At 44.5% G+C, this 22985-nt stretch overlaps 1 protein-coding gene across 2 annotated transcripts in view; it reads left to right on the top strand.

The window, feature by feature from the left end:
* Window positions 1-22016, top strand: part of MERTK (MER proto-oncogene, tyrosine kinase) — a 54354-nt gene extending 32338 nt beyond the window's left edge. The window contains exons 9-19 of one of the 2 annotated variants that reach the window (XM_081188456.1): window positions 24-177; window positions 2710-2833; window positions 6182-6264; window positions 7795-7890; window positions 8775-8855; window positions 11915-12007; window positions 12462-12580; window positions 16211-16320; window positions 17865-18024; window positions 19005-19141; window positions 21301-22016. In XM_081188456.1, the coding sequence (XP_081044582.1) occupies window positions 24-177; window positions 2710-2833; window positions 6182-6264; window positions 7795-7890; window positions 8775-8855; window positions 11915-12007; window positions 12462-12580; window positions 16211-16320; window positions 17865-18024; window positions 19005-19141; window positions 21301-21802 (1659 nt within the window). In that variant the 3' untranslated portion in view covers window positions 21803-22016. Of the gene's footprint in view, window positions 1-23; window positions 178-2676; window positions 2834-6181; window positions 6265-7794; window positions 7891-8774; window positions 8856-11914; window positions 12008-12461; window positions 12581-16210; window positions 16321-17864; window positions 18025-19004; window positions 19142-21300 lie in introns of both variants that reach the window. The other variant, XM_081188455.1, reaches the window with a different exon arrangement.
* The last annotated feature ends 969 nt before the right edge of the window (window positions 22017-22985 follow it).

The raw sequence follows: 22985 nt of genomic DNA, 5'->3' as shown, positions 1-22985 counted from the left end.
AAAGAACTTTCCCCCCTTTGCAGCAGAATCTCTCTTTGCGTACCGGTAAAGATTCCAGTGCCGTTCACATTCCAATCGTGGCCATCAATGCAACCTGCATGGTGCGAGTCGCTGCCATTACAAATGGCGGAGTGGGGCCATTCAGTGATCCAGTGGCAGTTTTTATTCCAGGGAATGGTAAGTTGGACTAATGTAGCGTGATAATTAGCTAAGGGACACTTGCAGCCTGACAGTATCTTCAGGTGGAATTCAGTGGCCAACCTAGATGGCTTTAAAAGAGGATTGGGCGAATGAACAAAGCATAAGGCTTTGTTGTTTTTTAGTCATTTAGTCGTGTCCGACTCTTTGTGACTCCATGGACGAGAGCACGCCAGGCACTCCTATCTTCCACGGCCTCCTGCAGCTTGGTCAAACTCATGTTCGTAGCTTTGAGAACACTGTCCAACCATCTCATCCTCTGTCGTCCCCTTCTCCTTGTGCCCTCCATCTTTCCCAACACCAGGGTCTTTTCCAGGGTCTTCTCTTCTCATGAGGTGGCCAAAGTATTGGAGCCTCAGCTTCAGGATCTGTCCTTCCAGTGAGCACTCAGGGCTGATTTCCTTCAGAATGGAGAGGTTTGTTCTTCTTGCAGTCCATGGGACTCTCAAGAGTCTCCTCCAGCACCAGAATTCAAAAGCATCATTTCTTCAGCGATCAGCCTTCTTTATGGTCCAGCTCTCACTTCCATACTTCACTACTGGGAAAACCATAGCTTTAACTATACGGACCTTTGTTGGCAAGGTGATGTCTCTGCTTTTTAAGATGCTTGTCTAGGTTTGTCATTGCTTTTCACCCAAGAAGCAAACGTCTTTTAATTTCGTGGCTGCTCTCACCATCTGCAGTGATCATGGAGCCCAAGAAAGTAAAATCTCTCACTGCCTCCATTTCTTCCCCTTCTATTTGCCAGGAGGTGATGGGCCCAGTGGCCATGATCTTCGTTTTTTTGATGTTGAGCTTCAGACCATATTTTGCGCTCTCCTCTTTCACCCTCATTAAAAGGTTCTTTAATTCCTCCTCACTTTCTGCCATCAAGGTTGTGTCATCTGCATATCAATGGCTGTTCTCTGCCTCCAAGGTCAGAGGCAGTGATACTTCTGAATTTCCATTGCTGGGGGCCAGAGGTGGGGGGAGTTTTCCTGTGCCTGGGCCCTCCTTGAGGGTTTCTCACAGGCATCTGGTTGGCCACTGTGAGACCAGGATGCTGGCCTAGACGGGCCATTGGTCTGATCCAGCAAGCTCATCTTTATGTTCTTATCATAATCTGGCAAATTCAAGGCTGTGCAATAAAAGTTTATTTGGAGCTGTTGCGCAACACACATGCTTGCCACCCCCAAATCAGACTTTTTGCAATAAGAAAAGTATTGGAGAGATGCAATGGAAGGCGGGAGACAACTTTTGTTGTTGTTGTAAAAATTTTTTACACTTTTCAAGTTTATACATTTTATACATTTCCTTCATTTTACAATCATTTTGACATTTCAAAACTTGACTTCATTCCCCCTCTTTCTGCGGTTCCTTAAATTTATTTTTTATATCTTCTGCATATCTAAATTAACCTAATTTGCTCATTTATCCATCTTCTTTAAATATATACTCTTACAAAACTGCAGGTTATCACAATAATCCTGCCAATGTTTTTATCTGTTTACAGTTTACCTGTAAACATTCAATTCCATTCTTTTATAAAAAGTTTGTTATCTTGATTTCTTGTTCTTCTGGTAAGTTTTGCCGTTTCTGCATATTCCATGTTTTTGTAGCCATTCTTCCTTTGCTGAGACTTCTGCTTCTTTCCATTTGGGGGCAATTAACATTTTTGCCGCTGTGGCGTGAGATAGCTTTTGAATGACATAATGTTCCTCTACATCCTTGCAAACAAATCAGGGCTCATGCCGCGTAAATACTCTACTATGATTCTGTGACTGAACCGAGAGATGTGTATTGCAATATAGTCACATCTTGAACCTTCAATAGGGCCAGTTCAGAACAGGCAAATCTAGTGAAGCCATCCACTTGCACCTACTCTGAACATATTTGAAATCTTCTTGTGACTCTCCCTCATAAGCAGCTCCCCAGGTCCCCAAACTGTCTTTTTCTTCTTCTTTGGCGATCACTCATAGCCGAGTAAGGTTGTCTTCCATAAACACGGTCTTAACAGTGAGTCTGTAAGTGACTGTGGAGGCCAATTCTGGATCCACACGTCCTTCTGCAGTGGGGACATAGGTTTCCAGATGGGAGTTGATCATGGTGAGGGTTTGCCAAGCATGCCTTCCTCTTAGCACGTTTCTCCCTTGCGTCCTGAGTTTGAGTGTCTTCAAAGCCCATGACACCTTTGGTAAAGGCTGTTCTCTAACTGGAGCGCTCACAGGCCAGTGTTTCCCAGTTGTCGGTGCTTATACTATCTTTTTAAAGATTTGCCTTGAGTCTTTGAACCTCTTTTGTTGACCACTGGCATTACGCTTTCCATTTTTAAGTTGGGAATAGAGTAGTTCCTTTGGAAGACGATAATCAGGCATCCGCACAACATGACCAGCCCAACAAAGTTGATGTTGAAGAATCATCGCTGTAACACTCCCCAGGTCCCCAAACTGTATGAAGATCTCCACTCCCTTTTCTCTGTAACGCGTCTTATTGTCTTAGGTTTCGTATCTACTGCCTCTTCTTCAACTCCAGCATCAAGAAGCACACATTCACTGGCAATAGTCCTCGGGTTTATATGTGGAGTTGTCGTCGTCGGGTTAATCCTGTATGCGTCTGTGATTATCAGGAAAAAGTTCACAGAAGAGACCAAGTTTGGGTAAGTACACACAAAAAAGACAAAATTCTAATCATTTTAAGCTTGGGAGCTGGTTTCTAGGGGCCCATTCACACCTTTAGCCGAAATTCACTGATTGGGCGATGCAAAAATTCACTGGGTTTCAGCAGCAATCTGCCATAAAGCTGGCATTAACGTCCACCTTTAATGTTGAGCCAGAAAACCTCCATGCATCTGGGATAGTCACAATCCCCTGTGATGAAAGCTACCTTCTAAAGTCTATATTAAGCAGGATAATTGAATAGAGGTCAGTGTGGTTGGCTAGTTAAGTGCTGAACTCCCAGGCTCAGCCCAAGACTTAAGTAAGTTAGGCTGAAATGGTATGCATGTTTGCATGTCAGTAAGAGCCACTGAGCACAGTGGGACTTACTTCTGAGTAAAACTACAGAGGTCTGTTGGACTGACTCCCCAGCAAGAATGCATAGGATGGCAGCCTTAAGCATCCGTTTAATTTCCTCCTGCTGAAACAAAATTGGATTTAAATAAACTGGATTTTAGCTCCATGATGCCCCAGTGAGCAGTAAGAAAGGACACAGAGCCCAAATTCATGTAATGAGCAGATTTGGATAATAGAGGCTCTGTAACCTTTTTGTGAAGCATGATTCAGTTGAGCATGTGATTGTGAACAGTTTTCTGACTGCTAAAGGTTTTAATTGTCTTGGATATTTTTACAAAAAAATAAAATAACACACAGTCAAGTGTCTCTGAACTTAAGGCCACTCTAATCGTCACCCTCTGCCTTAGGTCCCCTTTTGGTCATTCTAAAATTGGGAGGAATCAGAGGAATTGGGAGGAATCACAGGAATCAGATTTATTTTAGGGGGGGAGCCCTCTGGAAATAGAACAGGTTGTGCTTTGCAACTGTGAATACTGTTTACAACACGCACCTCTTCTGATCCTTAGTCACTTTTAACATGGGAGGCTGCTGCTTTATCCAAGGATTGTTTTCTTGCATCAACAAAGGCCCATTGTAATCCTGGCTCACAAAACTCCTTCCCTTGTGACCTTATACAACGGAGTTCCAAACAGAGCAGCTCTTGCCCTTTTCTCGTAAGACCTTTTGAAATGAGCAGCTGTTCTGAGTGGGCCAGAGAGAGAGAAGTATATTCCTAATGTGCCTCTAAAAACCGGGCTGTGGCAAAGCCTTGATGCAGAACAATAATGCCCTAATTGGTGTTTGTGTACATGTTTCTGCACATCTGTTCAAGAAGGACAAGGTGTGTTTCCCACCCCCGCAAACTTACACAGATCTAACTTTTAAGAGACTGAACCCTGGAGAATCACAGCGAACAAGTTGCTGTGACATTTGTTTAAAGGGGTGTGAAACTTTTTTCAGGCAGGAAAAAATGGTTTTTCATTCTTATCTGGGCAACACGCACACTCTGTCCTCTCTAGGCATTGCCAGTGTTTAGGACCCGTTCCAGAAGTATATGAAGCAGGCATGGTGAGGGGTGTTTGGCTATTAAAAGAGATGGAGAGGCGAACTTCTTACAGGAGCAGTGTGACAGCTGCCAGCACCTTCCTCTGCTTTCCAAGGCTTTAAGGCATTTCCTCCTTGCCAGCTCTCTGGCAAAAATGTCTTTAGACAGCAGAGTGTAGGGAGGTCAGGTCACTCCCTGCCCCATGCATTCCTTTAGTGTAGAAAGCTACCCTCCCACCAACTCTTCGTATCCATATATTTAATAAACAGATACACATCTGGTCTGCCCTTTAGCAAGTTATACTGGTAGTGCAGTGGCAAATTCAGAAGTGCAGTGTCGCTTCATGACAGACCCTTCTAAGACAACAGTATAATCCTACAATTATGCAAGAATAATATTTAGAGATGCATTGCAACTCCACACACTGCCCTTCACGCGGGCAAACAATTTGGCACTCCAATGTCTTATTTTGGCGCAATGTAAGTTGTATTTTCCTTGAGGTTCAACTGCACACAATGGAACGTGCACACCATTCTGTAGAAACTGGAGCACCTTATGTTTTCGGTGTCTCTAAATGCTTTGCTTTGGAGCATACAGAATAACTCTTCCTTGGTGTTCTCCCTTCTCCAGAATGACCCTAAGAATGGCTGACTCTCCTCCTTTTACTTTCCGCCTTTCACTCTTAAGTGAGAAGACTTCTTAGCAGTGGGTAAAAAGTCTCCCTTTCCCTGCCGATTGGGTGGCTGTAAGTTGCTGGAGACAGGGAGGTTGCTGGGACCCTGCTGCAGAAATATTAACAGGTCTTCGATTCCTCAGACACCTCTGAGCTACACCAGCTTTCAGTAAAGACACTTGTTGAGTTTGGCTTTAAAGTAAACTTATTACCTTCTTTGCAAAACTCCCAACAGCTTAGTACACTTGAGTGGTGCTATTCCAAGTTGCTCAGTTCCCAAGCTCCATCACATCACCAAAACCACAGCTTTTTGGAGGGCACTATGGGTGATTTGAGCTCGGATATTGTGAAATGTTGGTCTTTTGTGTTCTGTTGTGCTGATCTGGGATATTAGAGGAAGTAAGGAAACTGACTCTCTTAGTTTTGTTTAGATGGAAACTTCCCTCTTCGGGTGATGATGATGATGATGATGATTATTAATGTCTATTGCAGCCTTCCTCCCAAAGGTGCACAGAGTAGCAAACAATAGCAAACAACAAAGCAGTAAAACAATATAATTTGAAATAAAATAAAAACATATTTCAAAGACTAAAAGCTCTAAGCATTTAAAAACAATAAGAATAGCCACTTGGGAGGTGAGGGACAGGATTTCAGAAAAAGATAAACCATTTATTGTGTGCTTTGTCTCTCTTCTATGATTCTTACTCCTTTTCTTTCTTTCTTTCTTTTTCTATGCATGTTAATTGCCTTCAGGTTAATCGCTTTGGCCTTTCCAGCTCAGAAAGTCTTGGTTTCTCTTTGAGAAGCTTGGAACTGCGAGCCAGGAAGGGAAAACACAACAGTGTACGGAAGCGAAAGTTTATAGGGTTTTACATTGTTATTCATAAGAGCGTGGTTATAGGAATAGGAAATGAATAATCCACATAGCTTTCCCCCCCTGCCCCAAAATAGCTGAGTGACTCAGCATTCTTTCATAGTCAAGTTTAATTCAGGAGTCTATTTGAGATAAAGTAATGGAACCGAGTGTATTGGTCAATCCATTCAAAGGAAAAACATGAGAATAGTGACGTTTCCTATTGTTTTTCGTTCATTGTGAGCCCAACATCTGTCTGTGACGACCCCCTAGCCTCATTCTGCAGCTGTGAATCCCGTGCTTTCCAGAGAATTCAGGCTGAGGGCAATACTGTTACGGCGCCATGACAATGTTGTGCTTTCTGTCCACCCACCCGCTCTTAGGTACGCCTTCAGCAGTGAGTCAGAACTGGCTGTAAATTACAGAGCAAAGAAGTCTTACGGCCGCAGAGCTGTTGAACTGACACGTAAGTTTTGGATGTGTCACTACAGCTGCTTAATGTTTTGTTTCTTTATTTTAAAAAAACACACAGTGGTACAGTGGTACCTCAGGTAACATACGCTTCAGGTTACATACGCTTCAGGTTACAGACTCCACTAACCTTGGGTTAAGAACTTTGCTTCAGGATGAGAACAGAAATCGTGCTCCGGCGGCGCAGCGGCAGCAGGAGGCCCCATTAGCTAAAGCAGTGCTTCAGGTTAAGAACGGACCTCCGGAACGCATTAAGTACTTAACCCGAGGTACCGCTGTACCGCATTTGGTGGATTAAAATTATTTATCTGAGGCCGCCCTCTGGGTGCCCCCTCCAAGATGGAGGCACAGAGGGTGACAATGATAGACAGGGCCTTTTCAGTGGTGGCTCCTCACTTGTGGAGGACCCCTAGAGAGATCCGCCCCCCCAGCACCATCATTAGTATCCTTTTGTTGTCAAGTAAAACGTATGTCTTCTCCCAGGCGTTTGGCGGTTGATGGTGCTTATTGATGGAGATATATATGTACAGTGGTGCCCCGCAAGATGAATGCCTCGCAAGACAGAAAACCCTCTAGACGAAAGGGTTTTCCGTTTTTGAGCTGCTTCGCAAGACGATTTTCCCTATGGGCTTGCTTTGCAAGATGAAAACGTCTTGCGAGTGTTCCGATTTTTTTCCGCTCCCCCCTTTTTCTAAGCCGCTAATCCACTAATAGCCTTTTAGTCGCTAATCCGCTAAGCCTTTAATAGCCGCTAAGCCTTTAATAGCCGCTAAACCGCTAATAGCGCTAATCCGCTAAGCCGCTAATGGGGTCGCTTCGCAAGACGAAAAAACGGCTAGACGAAGAGACTCGCGGAACGGATTAATTTCGTCTTGCGAGGCACCACTATACATTGCTGCTGCCTGACTTATGGGTTTTTTGTATGGCTTTTATCTATGCTATGCTAGACGCTCTTAAAGTTTTATAAGTCACTTGCTGATACTCTATGTTCTTTTTGGTAAGGAAGAGAAAATCCCCCTCTCAAGGGTCGGTCAGTCACTAGATTATTCACCCCTGCTCTGAAGTAGAATAGTCAAGGAAAAGCTGTACTACGTAACTTTGCAACTTGGTGTTGACCAAGCTAAAGTTAAAGCAGGAATCAGCAAACTTTTTCAGCGGGGGGGGGGGGCTGGTCCATTGTCCCTCAGACCTTGTGGGGGGGCCCAGACTATTATTTTTTGGGGGCGGGGGAAATGAACGAATTCCTATGCCCCACAAATAGCCCAGAGATTCATTTTAAATAAAAGGACACATTCTACTCATGTAAAAACACGCTGATTCCCGGACCGTCCGTGGGCCGGATTTAGAAGGTGATTGGGCCGGATCCGGGCCCCGGGCCTTAGTTTGCCTACCCATGAGTTAAAGCATAGAAGAGGCCACCCGCTTCCTTGGGTGCCAGTAGGTGTCCTCTGGTTGTCTTAGGCTTTTGAATCAAAATGCATGCCATCTCCCTTTCCCCCAACTCATCAGAAGGCCTCTCTTGCAGTGGGCAGCCTTGGTGTGAGCGAAGAGCTACAGGAGAAACTCCAGGATGTTGTGATTGTTAGGACCAACCTGGCTCTGGGGAAGATCTTGGGAGAAGGTAAGAATGACATACCTTAAGTGAGTTCTTCTGCTCCCCCGACTGGCAGGAGAAAGCTCCTGCTTGCCCTCTGCTGGGCAAGGTGAAATCTAGCCCCCTTAGCATCTAAAAGACCAGACTTGTTCCCTGGGAAAACACCAAAGGGTTGAAGCACACTTAATTCACAGGAAAGCCTACATCATCATCATTATTATTAAATTATTATTAAATTCATCATTATTATTAAATTCATTATCATCATTTCATTACATTTCATTATTTCATTTCATTATTTCAAAAAGGTTTTTATTTCTACTTTTCAAGTTTATACATTTCATTAGTTTTACAATCAATTCAACATTTCAACGTTTGACATCCTTCCTTCCCCCTCTTTCTGCGGTTCCTTAAATTTATTTTTTAATATCTTCCGCATATCCAAATTCATTTAATCTCTTCATTTAATTATCTACTTTAAATATATACTCTTGTGAAACTGCAGGTTATTACAATAATCCTGCCAATGTTTTTTATCTGTTTGCAATTTATCTGTAAATATTCAATAAACCATTTCCATTCTTTCATTAAAAAGTTTGTTATCTTGATTTCTTATTCTTCCAGTAAGTTTCTGCATATTTCTGCCGTTTCTGCATATTCCATGTTTTTGTATCCATTCTTCCTTTGCTGGGACCTCTGCTTCTTTCCACTTTTTTCATTTCTTTTCATTTCTGTACCGCTTTATATTTTTAATTTTAAAATCTCAAAGCGGTGTGCAACGTATACTTAAAACATCAAATAAAACCATCCAGAATGAAACATTCCTTAAGAAAGCCCAATAAAGCTAATGACTGATTTCTAAGTGCTGGACAGATATAAATGCAAGGTGTTTTTTCCCCTTCTTCATTTAGGGGAGTTTGGATCAGTCATGGAAGGGAATCTCAGCAATCCTGATGGAACTACCCAGAAAGTAGCTGTGAAAACTATGAAGTGTAAGTACCAACAGATCTGGTAGGCCTAGAGTTGTTTGGGGTTTTTCATAAGAAACATTCAGATGCCCCTAGGTGTGTTGCCAGCAGGGCCGGATTTAGGATTGATGAGGCCCTAAGCTACTGAAGGTAATGGGGCCCTTTATATGTCCACCTGTCCTTTCTCAACAACAAATTGTCGCTGTTTTTTGTGTTGAATATATGCTATATGGTAATTTATGGGCCTGTTGTTTTAGTCATTTAGTCGTGTCCGACTCTTCGTGACTCCATGGACCAGAGCACGCCAGGCACTTCTGTCCTCCACTGCCTCCCACAGTTTGGTCAAACTCATGCTGGTATCTTCGAGAACACTGTCCAACCATCTCGTCCTCTGTCGTCCCCTTCTCCTTGAGCCCTCCATCTTTCCCAACATCAGGGTCTTTTCCAGGGAGTCTTCTCTTCTCATGAGGTGGCCAAAGTATTGGAGCCTCAGCTTCAGGATCTGTCCTTCCAGTGAGCACTCAGGGCTGATTTCCTTCAGAATGGATAGGTTTGATCTTCTTGCAGTCCATGGGACTCTCAAGAGTCTCCTCCAGCACCATAATTCAAAAGCATCAATTCTTCGGCAATCAAATTTATGGGCCTAATAGGTATCTAAAGCCATTTGCACATAACAAAATATGTATTTTATCAAAGTAATTGTTGAATTGAAATACAATTAAGAAGTATATTAATAGTGAAATACTGGCAGGGCCCATTACTTACATCATAGGAGCCTACACAACACAAAACACTGTTGCTGTTGGTAGGTTTTATTTTATTTGTTTTTTATCTTATATTTTGGAAATGTACATCCCGGGTTTTTTCCTTTTAATTTTTTTGAGGCCCCCAAGAGAGTGGAGCCCTAAGCTATAGCTTGTTTAGCTTATACGTAAATCCGGCACTGGTTGCGAGGGAGGTTTGACAGTACTGTGGAGCTTCTCTAAAAAAGAAAATGATAGAAAATCCTTCTAGATTTAGAAGTCCAGCAAGTACTTCTTGGCCTACATATCTCAGCACAGAAGACATAACACAGGGTAAAATTATTACAAGCAGCAATCTAAAAGCAAAGTTTTCTTTTCTGTGTGCGTGTTCCCGAGACATGTGAAGTTACAGCGCAGAAAATACGTTAGGAAAAGCTGCTTGGATAGAAAAGAGATGAAGCTAAAATGGAGACCAGAGCACAAAGGACATCATCTCTGTTCCCCAACATCCCAGACACCTTTTCCTGCACACACGGATTGGTTCCTTTTAAACCTCCCCCTTGCTCACAACTAAACTGTATTGGTACACAGAAGGTGATGAGATGAACACTTGGCAGAAACAGTTTTCCATTGTTCTTAGGGCGTCTTGTGAAGGTCACTCACAGCTGCGAACAAATTGTGTATCTTTTCCACCCTGGTACATCGTTTCAGCTTGACTAAAGCCTTGCCAAGCCTTCTGAACCCATGTTCCAGCATGGGATACAGGCAGACGAAAACATTTCTGCCTTTAGGATAGGCCTTTGGACCTGCTTCAACCATGAACCAGAGTTCTCTTGACGAAAGTTTGCTTCCCTCCCAGCCCCAAAATTCCTGATGTGATTGCCTCCATCAAACTGTATTTTTCGCGCCATAAGACGCACCTGACCATAAGACGCACCTAGTTTTTAGAGGAGGAAAACAAGAAATAAAATATTTTGAATGCAACAGTGGGTGCATGATTTTTTTTTGGTGCAGTCTGTAGCCATGGACATGCTATGTGATCTGATGGTGAATTTGGGGTGACCCAATGTAAAAATCCTGAGGATCCATGGGCTTTTACCTCCCTCCTCCCAGGCAGCCCCCTTATCGCTAGCGTCCCTTATCTCCCTCCCCGATCGCTTACCGATCAGCTGCTTCCTTTCAACACTCACTTCCCTCTTGTATTCCTTAGTGTCTTTTCCTTAGCTGGAGCAGTTTTTTGCTCCTCCTTTTCTTCTAATTTCTCTCTCTCCTCTCCTTGCAAGTTCGCTGTCTTTACCTCCCCCCCTCCCAGGCAGCCTCCTTTATTGCTAGCGTCCCTTATCTCCCTCTGATCGCTTGCCGATCAGCGGCTTTTGTTTCAACACCCACTTCATTCTTTCAAAAAAAAGAGCATGATCTGCTTTTCGCCCCTGGGCAATTCGGCTCCAGGGACCATGCATTCGCTCCATAAGATGCACAGACATTTCCCCTTACTTTTTAGGAAGAAAAAAGTGTGTCTTATGGAGCAAAAAAATACGGTACTTGCCCTAAAAACTGAGCTCATTAACACCAATCAGTGGTGCCCACAGCCGTGCTTTGAGAATGGGAGCCCAAAGAGCTATTAGAAAACTTGGCTTTTCTTGCCCTAGAGTTTTTGGAACAAAGGGGATGTCTGGGGCCAGTTCTGAGGGCAAATCTCTCTTGCATTCTGATACTTCTTCTGAATCCATGGTCCTCATTCCCCCAAAAGAAAGGGAATTGGAACCTGAAGTAGTCACACATTTCTGGTTTTGGGAATCCGAAATCATAGAATAAATTTGCAACAGAATCTGATGATATTGGAGTTATCTTAAAAATACATGTAATCCTGTAAGGATCAAAGTTAGAGTTTTGGGGCTTGGGAGATCTGGATCCCTATTTAGCCACAGAGTGAAAAGGTTGCTTTCTGAACACAGAAAATCCATCTTGAAATATTCAGCCAAACTATCTAGTTGTGCCAAAAAAATGTTGCTGAGGTAACAACTCCCGTCTGGATATATGGTGACCTTTCAATAAACTCAAAGTGTGTGAGAGGGGGGAGTCTGTTTTGTAATTTACAGCCAGGCAGCCTCTTCCTTTCATAGTTAAACTGGCAAATGCTGGAATATATATATATATATTAGGGCAATGCCTTGCTTTTGCCCTCTGTTGTTCACTGTGAAAGCCTTTGGCCATATAGAATAAATTTAATGGATTGATTGCCACAGGCAAAGGGATATTTACAATTATTTTTTTAAAATGGGGAAGGGGGTATTACCCTTTGTAATAAGCATTTCCCCCCCTTTTCTTGCAATTTTTCAGTGGATAGTTTTTCCCAGCGAGAAATCGAAGAGTTCCTCAGAGAAGCAGCTTGCATGAAAGACTTCGATCATCCAAATGTCATCAAACTTCTGGGTGGGTCACCCAACAGGTGGCAGTTGTCAGAGACAAGATTTTATTTGTAGCATAAGGCCGGGGTGTGGGTGGGTGTCACTATCTCTGCGGAGGCCTAAGTAGTGGCTATTTTGTCTGATAAATCAGGGTTGGGGAACATCTAGCCTGCAAACCAATCTGGCTGGGGTGAGGAGGGATGCCCAGTTTGGTCCACCGGGCCGTTTTCCCTGAACCATGCTCAGGATTTAATCTCCGCTCATAATCTGATGAGCAGAGATTAAAGCCCCTTGCCTTCTCCCTTAAGCAGGCGGAGACCAGGAGATTTGAAGCGGAGCCCTCCACTCCCCATTTTCACAAGATAGATGCCTTGGGATCCTTGGGATGAAATTCTGCTGGACCAACCCCCCATTCAAGTTTTCCAGCAGACATTTGTTGAATGAAAGCGCTGTGCTGATTTTATTTCCATCCCTTCTAGGTGTGTGTATAGAACCAAGTTCTCAGCACGTCCCCAAACCCATGGTGATTCTCCCGTTCATGAAATATGGAGATTTGCATAGCTTCCTCCTTCGCTCAAGGCTTGGAATGGGCCCACAGGTAATCAATTATTTGGGAGAGAATTGCCTTGTTGGTAGGACAGAAGACTGGGAGTCTGTCCAGAAATGTGATAATAGCTTGTATTGCTCATAGAATCATAGAACCATAGAGTTGGAAGGAAAATAATAATAATAATAATAATAATAATAATAATAATAATAATAATAATAATAATAATAATAATATTATATTTATACCCCGCCCATCTGGCTGGGTTTCCCCAGCCACTCTGGGCGGCTTTCAACAGAATATTAAAATACAACAATCTATTAAACATTAAAAGCTTCCCTAAACAGGGCTGCCTTCAGATGTCTTCTAAAAGTCTGGTAGTTGTTTTTCTCTTTGACATCTGATGGGAGGGCGTTCCACAGGGAGGGCGCCACTATTGAGAAGGCCCTCTGCCTGGTTCCCTGTAACTTGGCTTCTCGCAGTGAGGGAACCACCAGAAGGCCCTCGGCGCTGGACCTCAATGTCCGGGCAGAACGATGGGGGTGGAAATGCTCCTTCGGGTATACTGTACCGAGGCCGTTTAGGGCTTTAAAGGTCAGCACCAACACTTTGAATTGTGCTCAGAAACGTACTGGGAGCCAGTGTAGGAACTCCAAAGGTCATCTAGTTTAACCCCCTGCAATTCAGGAATCTCAACTAAAGCATCCAACACAGATAGACATCCAGCCTCCGCTTAAAAACCTCCAAGGAAGGAGAGTCCAGCCACCTCCCGAGGAAAGGTTGTACTGCTTGTATTGTGAGAGAGAACAAAACCCCTGCTTCCTCCTTCTAAGAAATGAGGAGATCCTCATCCGGCAACACTGTCCAGTGCAGGAAAACATTTAGAGGCTTGATCTGAATCCTGCTATGCCATTTCAGTGTACTTTTAGCATTGCTTTTCTGCAGCTGAGAAAACAAAACAAAAGGCATGCTGTGCCACGCAGAAAGCAAAACTGTTTTAAGGAGGAAAAAAAATACAAGTTGTCTGTGGTTCCATGTAAAAAAAAGGGGGGGGGTGTGAACAAATGAAGATCTTTAAGAGATATGCAGTGCAAACCTATGTAATAATAATAATAATAATTTTTATTTATACCCCGCCCTCCCCAGCCAAGGCCGGGCTCAGGGCAGCTAACAAGCAATAATAAAAACAAGTTGAATGAATACAACTTAAAAACAAGATTAAAATACAACAATTAAAATATTGAAACATTAAAATATTAAAATGCAGCCTCATCACAGGAGGAGAAAGGAAAAAGAAAGAGGGTGAGAGAATCAAATTGGCTCCAAGCCAAAGGCCAGGCAGAACAACTCTGCGGAAAGAAATCAGATCCTGCAGGGCCCTGGTCTCATGAGGCAGAGTGTTCCACCGACCCGGAGCCAGAGTTGAAAAGGCCCTGGCTCTGGTTGAAGCTAATCTAACTTCCTTAGGGCCCTGGACCTCTAGAGTGTTGCCATTTATGGACCTTGAGGCATACCGGGAGAGGCGGTCCCATAGGTACAAGGATCCTAGGCCGTGAAGGGCTTTAAAGGTCAAAACCAGCACCTTAAAGTTCCACTGTGTTCAGTGCAGCTTATTTCCAGGAAAGTTTCCGCAGGCTGCTATGCTGAATCCCGTTAGTCACCTGCCCGTAGTCACATGACTGCACCAGCACAGGAGCTTAAGCCACAGCCACACAAGAATAACATCTCCTATAAAGCAATCTTCACCATCCTTGGGTCCCCAGATGTTGTTGGACTACAACTCCCATCATCCCTGACCATTAGCCATGCTGACTTAAGGACGATGGCTGTTGTAGTCCAACAATATCTGGGGCCCTAAGGGTGGAGAAGGCTTTATAAAGACACAAGGGCTCCATCAAAGGTTCAGCGGCCAAATTCAATAACTGGAGGGATACCGTTTGGCAAGAGAGGTTCATGGAGGCATCAGTGTGGGGGACAGTGGAGGATAAAGGTAGACTGGCCCATGAGCCTCTTCTCACCTCTCACAATTGCCTTGGATGGATAAAGGGATTTTGCACTCTGGAACTTTAAGCGAACAGGTACTTTGCCAGGCAGAATGAGTATTCAGATCAGTTTGCTTTGTCACTTGGTTTGGAACGGGCTGGGACTTCATTCTTGTTGTGTGCATCTGCTGAGCTACTGATTCCTGACCTTTGAGTGTTGCCTACTTATGTTGCACTTGGCGAGATATAAAGGCCACAATCTTGCCAGACAGAAGGAAATCTAATGTCTGTTCAAAACCCCACTGATGCTAAAGTCCAGTTGCAAGAAATATGACAGCTTTCTGGAGGATTGTTCCTGTAAGTGACCAGGCTGTGGTCCTCCTTGTTAGTGTCAAAAACGGATGGACTCTTATCCTTGTACTGGAACAGCAGAGAAAGGCCTTAATTGTTCTGGAGACAAGGTCTCTGGAAGAGATGGCTGTCCTACGTTTTGTGGCGAAAGCAGTTCCGTAGTTTTCACAAAGGAGTCCTATTGAAACAGGACAACCCACTGAAGGGCCTTTCAGTGGAAAGCAAATCGTCACAATAGCTGACGGTGCTCTTTTTGGTGATAAACGAATGGCTTAATTTGATTTCTCGCATTTATTTCACTAAAGAAAATATGGAGGGGAAATGAACCCTGCTATAAACAAATGATGATTCTGTCCAGCAGCTGTAAACAAAGGAGTTGTTCATAACTAAGCATATGAATCTGCGTGACCTGCAAACAAGTGGAAAATTAAATGATGTCTTTGCATGTAATTGGGAATAGTCAAAGAGAGCTTTATCCTGCCTGCCGCTGTGCTGGAATGGAAAATGGGGGCCACATTTCTCCCTCTTCTAAAAGGAGCAGGATGAATTTCATTTTATCATTTACTAGAGCCCAGCTCTGAAGGATCACGTACGTTCAGCACAGGGTCAGTGAGGAGCTGGCTGGGGAAGAGGTTTTCTGTTGTGCAAGGAATCCTGAGATATATTTTGTCGTCAGTTCGCTGAGATACAGTGTGGTGTAGCGGTTAGAGCATCGGACTAAGCCCTGGGAGAATAAAAAGGGGAGACTAAGAATCATGTACACCACCTTGAGCACCTTGGAGAAAAGGCGGAATATAAATGGAATATATAGATAAGTACCTGATAGATTGATAGGTAAGGAATTAAGAAAATTCATGCTAGCCAGGGCTGATAGAAATTGGAATCCAGGAACATTTGGAGGGGCACACTTGTCCTAGGAAATGTTTAGGGAAATGTGTTTTGGTTGCTCTTGAATGGGTTTTCTTTTATCCTTGTAAACAGCCTTAAATCTTTGATTAAAAATGGAGGTTTGTTAATTTTCATTACAGTGGTACCTCTGGATGCGAACGGGATCTGTTCCGGAGCCCCGTTCACATCCTGAAGCGAACACAACCCGCATCTGCGCGGGTCGCGATTCGCTGTTTCCGCGCATGCGCGTTATGTCATTTTGAGCGTCTGCGCACGCGCGAGCGGTGAAATCCGGAAGTAACGCGCTCCGTTACTTCCGGGTCGCTGCGGAGCGCAACCCAAAAATGCTTAACCTGAAGCTACTTCAACCCGAGGTATGACCGTTTTGTTGTTGTTGCTGCTGCTTGTTAACAATACGTTGAATTCATTACGATTTTTCATCTCTCCTCCTCTTTCCCAGTATGTACCACTGCAGACCTTGTTGAAGTTTATGATCCATATTGCTCTAGGAATGGAATACCTCAGCAACAGGCATTTCCTCCACAGAGACCTGGCTGCTCGGAACTGCATGTGAGTTTCTACGTTCCTTCCTTCGACTCTTAATAAAACAGTCCAGCTTCAGTCTTCTTTCTGGGTTTTGCCGCTCCAGAAAGAGGAATGAAAAGTGCATGTTAATCTTGCTGTGAATCTGCAGGTTTGAGTAAAAGTCAAGCAGAAACTACTTTATTTCTGAATTTTGGAATATCTTTTTAGGAGCAGATTCAGAATAATCATGCTGGAACTTCAGTCTGCAGTTGCGGGGAGCGTTCAGATTTGAATGTTCTATCGGAGGCAAAAAGGCTCCCTGCACTTAGAAAACTTGCACATTAAAGAGGAATCCTTCTCCCAAGTTTGCAAATTTTCTGTGGCCTGGCCTAGATGAACCAGTTACAGAGCCCAGATCTGAGAATCTGGGTTGCCACCGAACTGGTGAAAAGTGATGGTGGGAAGTGGTCTCCGCTTCCTAAACTATTTCCATTCAAGCTGGTCATGTGACTTTAAGAACTGGTGCCAGAGTTTGCTTGTTTTCCTCTCCTTTCTGTATCCCTGTTTGCTTTGGCGTAGTTTATTTTAGACTGTAAGCCTGCAGGCATGGACTGTCTCTGATCTTATGCAAGCCTCTCTCAGAGCCTTTTTGGCTGAACTGCAAGGAAGAAATGCTTCAAATAAAAGGATATGCCCAAAATGTGCCAGAATCTGGATCAGGTCTAGCCCAGGTTTTCCTAGCTTTTCAGACTGCTGCCTAGCAATTTGTTGAGGCAGTGATAAAAGATCCTAGCAGGCCTCACCCAACAATTGCAGTTTGTTTGGGGCTTAAAAGGGGGAAAAAACTTTTATTTTCTGCAGCTGCCTGGATCCAGAGCAGGCATAGGCAAACTCGGCCCTCCAGATGTTTTGGGACTACAACTCCCATCATCCCTGACCACTGGTCCTGTTAGCTAGGGATGATGGGAGTTGTAGTCCCAAAACATCTGGAGGGTTGAGTTTGCCTGTGCCTGATCCAGAACATATTTATCTGTGGACCTGTGCAATTTATTTTATTTTGTTTTCTCCAATTTGTAGATAGCCTTTGACTGTGTAAATGTGATCTCAGGGTGGTTTTCGTCAATGCACAAAATGCAATCGTACATAAAATATAAATTAAGAACATACCAATTAAAAAAGGCAAACAATGGAGCAACAGCATGAGAATAATAAATGGGTAGATTGATGGGAATCGTGGCAGGAGACCTCCCATCAGTGCAAACTATTATTTTGGAAGTGTTTGTGAGTCATTTAAAAGGTGCATCCAAGCTATAAAATTAAAGGCCTAATTTAACCCTCAAGGGCTTTCCCAGGGGTTGTGGTTTTGTGAGAATGCTGTGAACTGTCTTATTAGAAATCCCTAATCCCTTAATAGATCTTCATTTTCCCAGGGGTTCCTTGTGGGAAGGACCACATGGGTTTCAAAGCTACATCGTTGCCATGCCTTTTGTCTTTTCCAGAAGCCTGCACATAATATTACATATTTCAGTTGCCTTTGTCCTTTTCACATGAATCTGTATTAATGCTACTTCATATTAATCAATGGGCAGGTTACGGGACGACATGACTGTGTGTGTGGCAGACTTTGGCTTATCCAAGAAGATTTACAGCGGCGATTATTACCGGCAGGGGCGCATCGCAAAGATGCCTGTGAAATGGATTGCGATAGAAAGTCTTGCCGACCGCGTCTACACGACAAAAAGCGACGTGGTACGTAATGGGAGGAACATTCAGTTTGGTTTGCATTTTAATGCACACCGATGTAATTCAGGCTTCCTGAAACATTATGCAAAATGGAACACAGCGGTTCTTTGAAAGTTGCCCTTGTCTGAATTTTGCAATGCACGTCTCCACTCCTGTCACCCAAAGAAAGTATATATCAGGGGAATGTATGCATAAAAATGAATGTATTGGTGGAAATAATATACACAAGTATGTTTTATTTGGAGCAATTAGTCCCCAAAAGTGTATACAGTGGACACTCGGGTTGCGAACATGATCCGTGCAGGAGGCACGTTCACAACTCGTAGCGTTCGCAACCCGCAGCGCCACTTCTGCGCACGCGCAGGTCGCGATTAGGCGCTTCTATGCATGTGCAAAGCGCAGTTTAGTGCTTTTGCGCATGCACGAGCACCAAAACCCGAAAGTAACCCGTTCCAGTACTTCCGGGTTCAGCGCGGTGCGCAACCCGAAAACGCACAACCTGAAGCATCTGTAACCCAAGGTATGACTAATAGGATAAATGCACCCTGAAATTCGCAAACTGGTGCGGAAAATGTAGCAAACTGAATACTATATGAGATTGGGGAAAACGAGAAATTCATGCAACATCTATCCATTCGTTTGAACTGAAAAAGTAGCCCTTATATACTCATGTCCGTTTTGACGCTTGCCTGTGCACCTAGTTCTGATGCAGCAGAAGGGTATCTGATGAAGTTGACAACACCTACAACCCACCCCCCACCCCAAATGTGAACTTCACTGCATTTGTACCAAACACAAATAGAATTTTCAAACAATGTATGAGGGAACAGAGCCCAATCCTAGCTTCCTTTGGGCATCAGTCTCACCGAGTTCAGTGAGATTTATTCCCAGGTCAGTGTGTTTAGGGTTGCACTTTAGGAGATAATCTTTCCCAAGGTATTCTGTAACGCCAACTAAATATATGTTTATCTCTGTGTTCCCTGCAGTGGGCTTTCGGTGTTACAATGTGGGAGATAGCGACCCGAGGGATGACTCCATACCCAGGAGTGCAGAACCATGAAATTTACGACTACCTCCTTCATGGGCACAGGCTGAAGCAGCCAGAAGGCTGCTTAGATGAGTTGTAAGTATTTTATCTCACTGCAGTAATAATGCATAGGAAGCACTGTATATACTCGAGTATAAGCCGACCTGAACATAAGCCGAGGCACCTAATTTTACCACAAAAAAACTGGGAAAGCTTATTGACTCGAGTATAAGCCGATTCACCACACCACAAACCTCCTGGTGGGCCGGAGTGTGTGTGTGTGTGCGCGCATACACATGCGCACACGGCAGAGGGGGCTTCTCTCTCCTCCCCAGCCCCCTGCCTACCTAGGGTGGTGCCAAGGGGCAGAGGCTGTTGGCGACAGTGGCGGAGGAAGAACAAGCAGCCCGAAAGGTCTGATTTCAGGCTGCTCGTCCTCCGCTGCCGACCGCGGCAAAGGCGGAGGAGGGGGAGGAAGGAGCAGCCCAAAGAAGAAGAAGAAGAAGAGTTTGGATTTGATATCCTGCTTTATCACTACCTGAAGGAGTCTCAAAGCGGCTAACAATCTCCTTTCCCTTCCTCCCCCACAACAAACACTCTGTGAGGTGAGTGGGGCTGAGAGACTTCAGAGAAGTATGACTAGCCCAAGGTCACCCAGCAGCTGCATGTGGAGGAGCGGGGAAGCGAACCCGGTTCCCCAGATTACGAGTCTACTGCTCTTAACCACTGCACCACACTGGCTCTCGAGTATAAACCATGGGGGGCTTTTTCAGCATAAAAAATGTCCTGGAAAAGTAGGCTTATACTTGAGTCCAGCATTGGTCCAGCATAGTATTGTTTGTTCTCACTCGCAGTGGCTCTCCAGGGTTATAGACAGGGGTCTGAACCACCCCTTCCTGGGGATTGAACCTGGGACCTTCTGCATTCAAAGCAGATGCTCCACCACTGAGCTACATACAGCCCTTCCCTGTAATTTGGCTGAGATTCTGCAGTAATGCAAAAGACAATGGTTTGCTCAAGACAATTGTCACTGCTGCAGTCTGCCAGCTTGGGAAGCTGGAAGCTCTGAGGTCTGTTTGTTTCTTCGCTTGACCTTCTCCATCACTCCTGATTCCCAGCATTTTGAATGCTTTGTCTCCTGTATGTTTCTGAGTATTATGCGCCATACATATAAAGGTAAAGGGACCCACGACCATTAGGTCCGTTCGTGACCGACTCTGGGGTTGTGGGGCTCATCTTGCTTTATTGGCCGAGGGAGCTGGCGTACAGCTTCTGGGTCATGTGGCCAGCATGACTAAGCCGCTTCTGGGGAACCAGAGCAACGCACGGAAACACTGCTTACTTTCCCGCCGGAGCGGTACCTATTTATCTACTTGCACTTTTGACGTGCTTTTGAACTGCTAGGTTGGCAGGAGCAGGGACCAAGCAACGGGAGCTCACCCCGTCGCGGGGATTCAAACCGCCGACCTTCTGATTGGCAAGTCCTAGGCTCTGTGGTTTAACCCACAGCGCCACCTGCGTCCCTACATATACATGGTATCATATCCCATTTTTGACCACTTGGTCCTCAAAATGCAACATTGGGGCATCGTTCTGCTATAGCTCCTCCTTATAACATCTCCTTCTCCACTATGTTGGAGGATCCTCATGGTGAAGGGAAAGATAAGGAGTCTAATAAATAATAAAGAGAATTCCTCTCCAGTACACACCCAAGTAAAATTAAAAACCACTCCCAGAGCTATTTTATTTGTCTTCCACCTTCCTTCTTTCATGGAACTCAAAGGCAGCGCACCTAGGACTCCCAATCAATCACTGGCCAGGCCAAAAACACCTTAGCCTCAGCAGGTGGCTGCACCACCTCAGCTCAGACTCATGTCAACATCAGCAACCATAATTTATTACTGATTAGAGCAGAGTTTCCCAAACTTGGGTCTCCAGTTGGACTACGATTCCCATCATCCTTAAGCTAGCAGGACCAGTGGTCAGGGATGATGGGAACTGTAGTCCAAAAACAGCTGGAGACCCAAGTTTGGGAAACTCCGGATTAGAGAGAGAGCCTCCATTGTTCTCTCCACTCCAAAGCATTGTTCCCAAGGCACAGGTGTATTTGCTTTTACTGCTGCTGTTCTGGTGAGACTCTATTGTATTTTTTAATTGCTTTAAAATTTGTAAGCCCCGGCAGGAAGAATTTTGGCCAATAAATCTCTAAAGCAAACAGAACGTGCTTCACTCCACCCTGTTCCTTTCTACCTCAGGTACGAAATAATGTACTCTTGTTGGAGGGCAGATCCCGCGGAGCGGCCCGTCTTCTCCGAACTCAAGCTTCACCTGGAGAAGCTGTCGGAAAGTTTGCCCGCCCTCAGCGAACCCGAGGACGTAATTTATATTAACACCAGCCTGATGGAGGACAGTGTGGAAGAGCTGACAGAAGACTCCGAGTTTCCCCGGATAGACACAGACCTTGACCCTAACCACATCATAGAGTCCTGTTCCCAAAAACCAGAGACCACTGTGGTCACCGTGGACGTCCATGACAGCAATGGGATGGGGGACAGATACATTTTGAGCGGGACTAACGAAGATCACCTCAGCAGCATGAGGAGATCAGAAGAGGAAGATACCCCTTTGCTGCAGCACACACCCTCACAGAACGGACTGCTGTGGTCTCAGGCCAGCACCCTTCCTGTCGGCAGCACGTTAGCCGGTGAACTACTGTACGCGGACGACTCTTTGGAGGACTCTGAGATTCTGCTGTGAAAGAAGGAGCAGGACTTTCTGATGAGCAGCAGTCTCCTCAGCCAGAAATGTTCTGAATGGACTTGTCTTGCTCTCGCCGTGCAAAGCCAGCCCTGTGTAGCAACTTCTCCAAGCCTTGTGTACAGCATGTGATTAATAGAATGTTCTATCTCTCTGTTTTGTATAATACGGTATCTTTATAGAGATTATATTTTAATAAACAACACCCCCATTAGGACGGTCTCTTTGCTCTTTTCACGGGGTTTTGGTCTCTCTCTCTCTCTCTCTCTCTCTCTCTCTCTCTCTCTCTCTCCCTCCCTCCCTCCCCCTCCCTCCCTGTTCACTATGATATGGTATTGCCTACAGATTGTCTTCTGGCTCCTTCCACAACTTCTGTATTATCCTCACCAAACATGGTGTTAACATATTAAGGTTGCCATATTTTGAAGAGCAAAAAGGAGGACACATTTGCCGACTTCTGCTTTTAACAAGGGATCACTATGACGACTCTACCCATGAAAAAGAGGATGTATGGCAATCCTGTTTTCTGTTTAAATAGCAAGGAAAGGGCTGTACAGTGGTAACTTGGTTCTCAAATGTAATCCGTTGCAGATGTCCGTTTGACTTCTGAAATGTTTGAAATGTTTGAAAGCCAAAGTGTGATTGGTGCAGGCGCCCCGGAAACAATAGCCGACAGCCACACCAGGCGTTCAGCTTCCGAAAAATGTTCGAAAACTGGAACACTTACTTCCGGGTTTTCGGCATTTAGAACCAAGGTGTTTGAGAACCTAGGTACCGTGGTAGTGGATTTGTATTGAATGCAGAAGTTCCCCAAGTTCAATCGACGGCATTTGCAGGTGGGGCTGGGAATATCCCCTAACCAAAACCCTGGGGATCCTCTCCCAGTCAGTGGGAGCTAGACAGGATAAGGCACTTCTTACCTCTAGCAAGGGTTGGGGTTGCTTCTGCAAAGGAAGACAGCACAGTGACTACATGTGTGAGCTAGAATATCCCTCATTCAAAGCTCACCTCCGTCACAAACTCATTAGAAGACCTGTCCTATCTAAAGCATGGCAATTATAACAGTGGTCTGTCTTACAGGGTGGTTGTAAGTTTTACTGAAATAAGATACAAAGTGCTTTGAACATTAGGAAGCACGGTTGCATTTTGTAGTTAAGAAGACAGTTTATCTCTCTAGAGCAGG

This window comes from Podarcis bocagei, assembly GCF_964188305.1.
Source record: "Podarcis bocagei genome assembly, chromosome: 3".
Classification (NCBI taxonomy): domain Eukaryota; kingdom Metazoa; phylum Chordata; class Lepidosauria; order Squamata; family Lacertidae; genus Podarcis; species Podarcis bocagei.
Note: the sequence above shows the minus strand (reverse complement) of the source record. Positions and strands in the feature narration are given on the sequence as shown.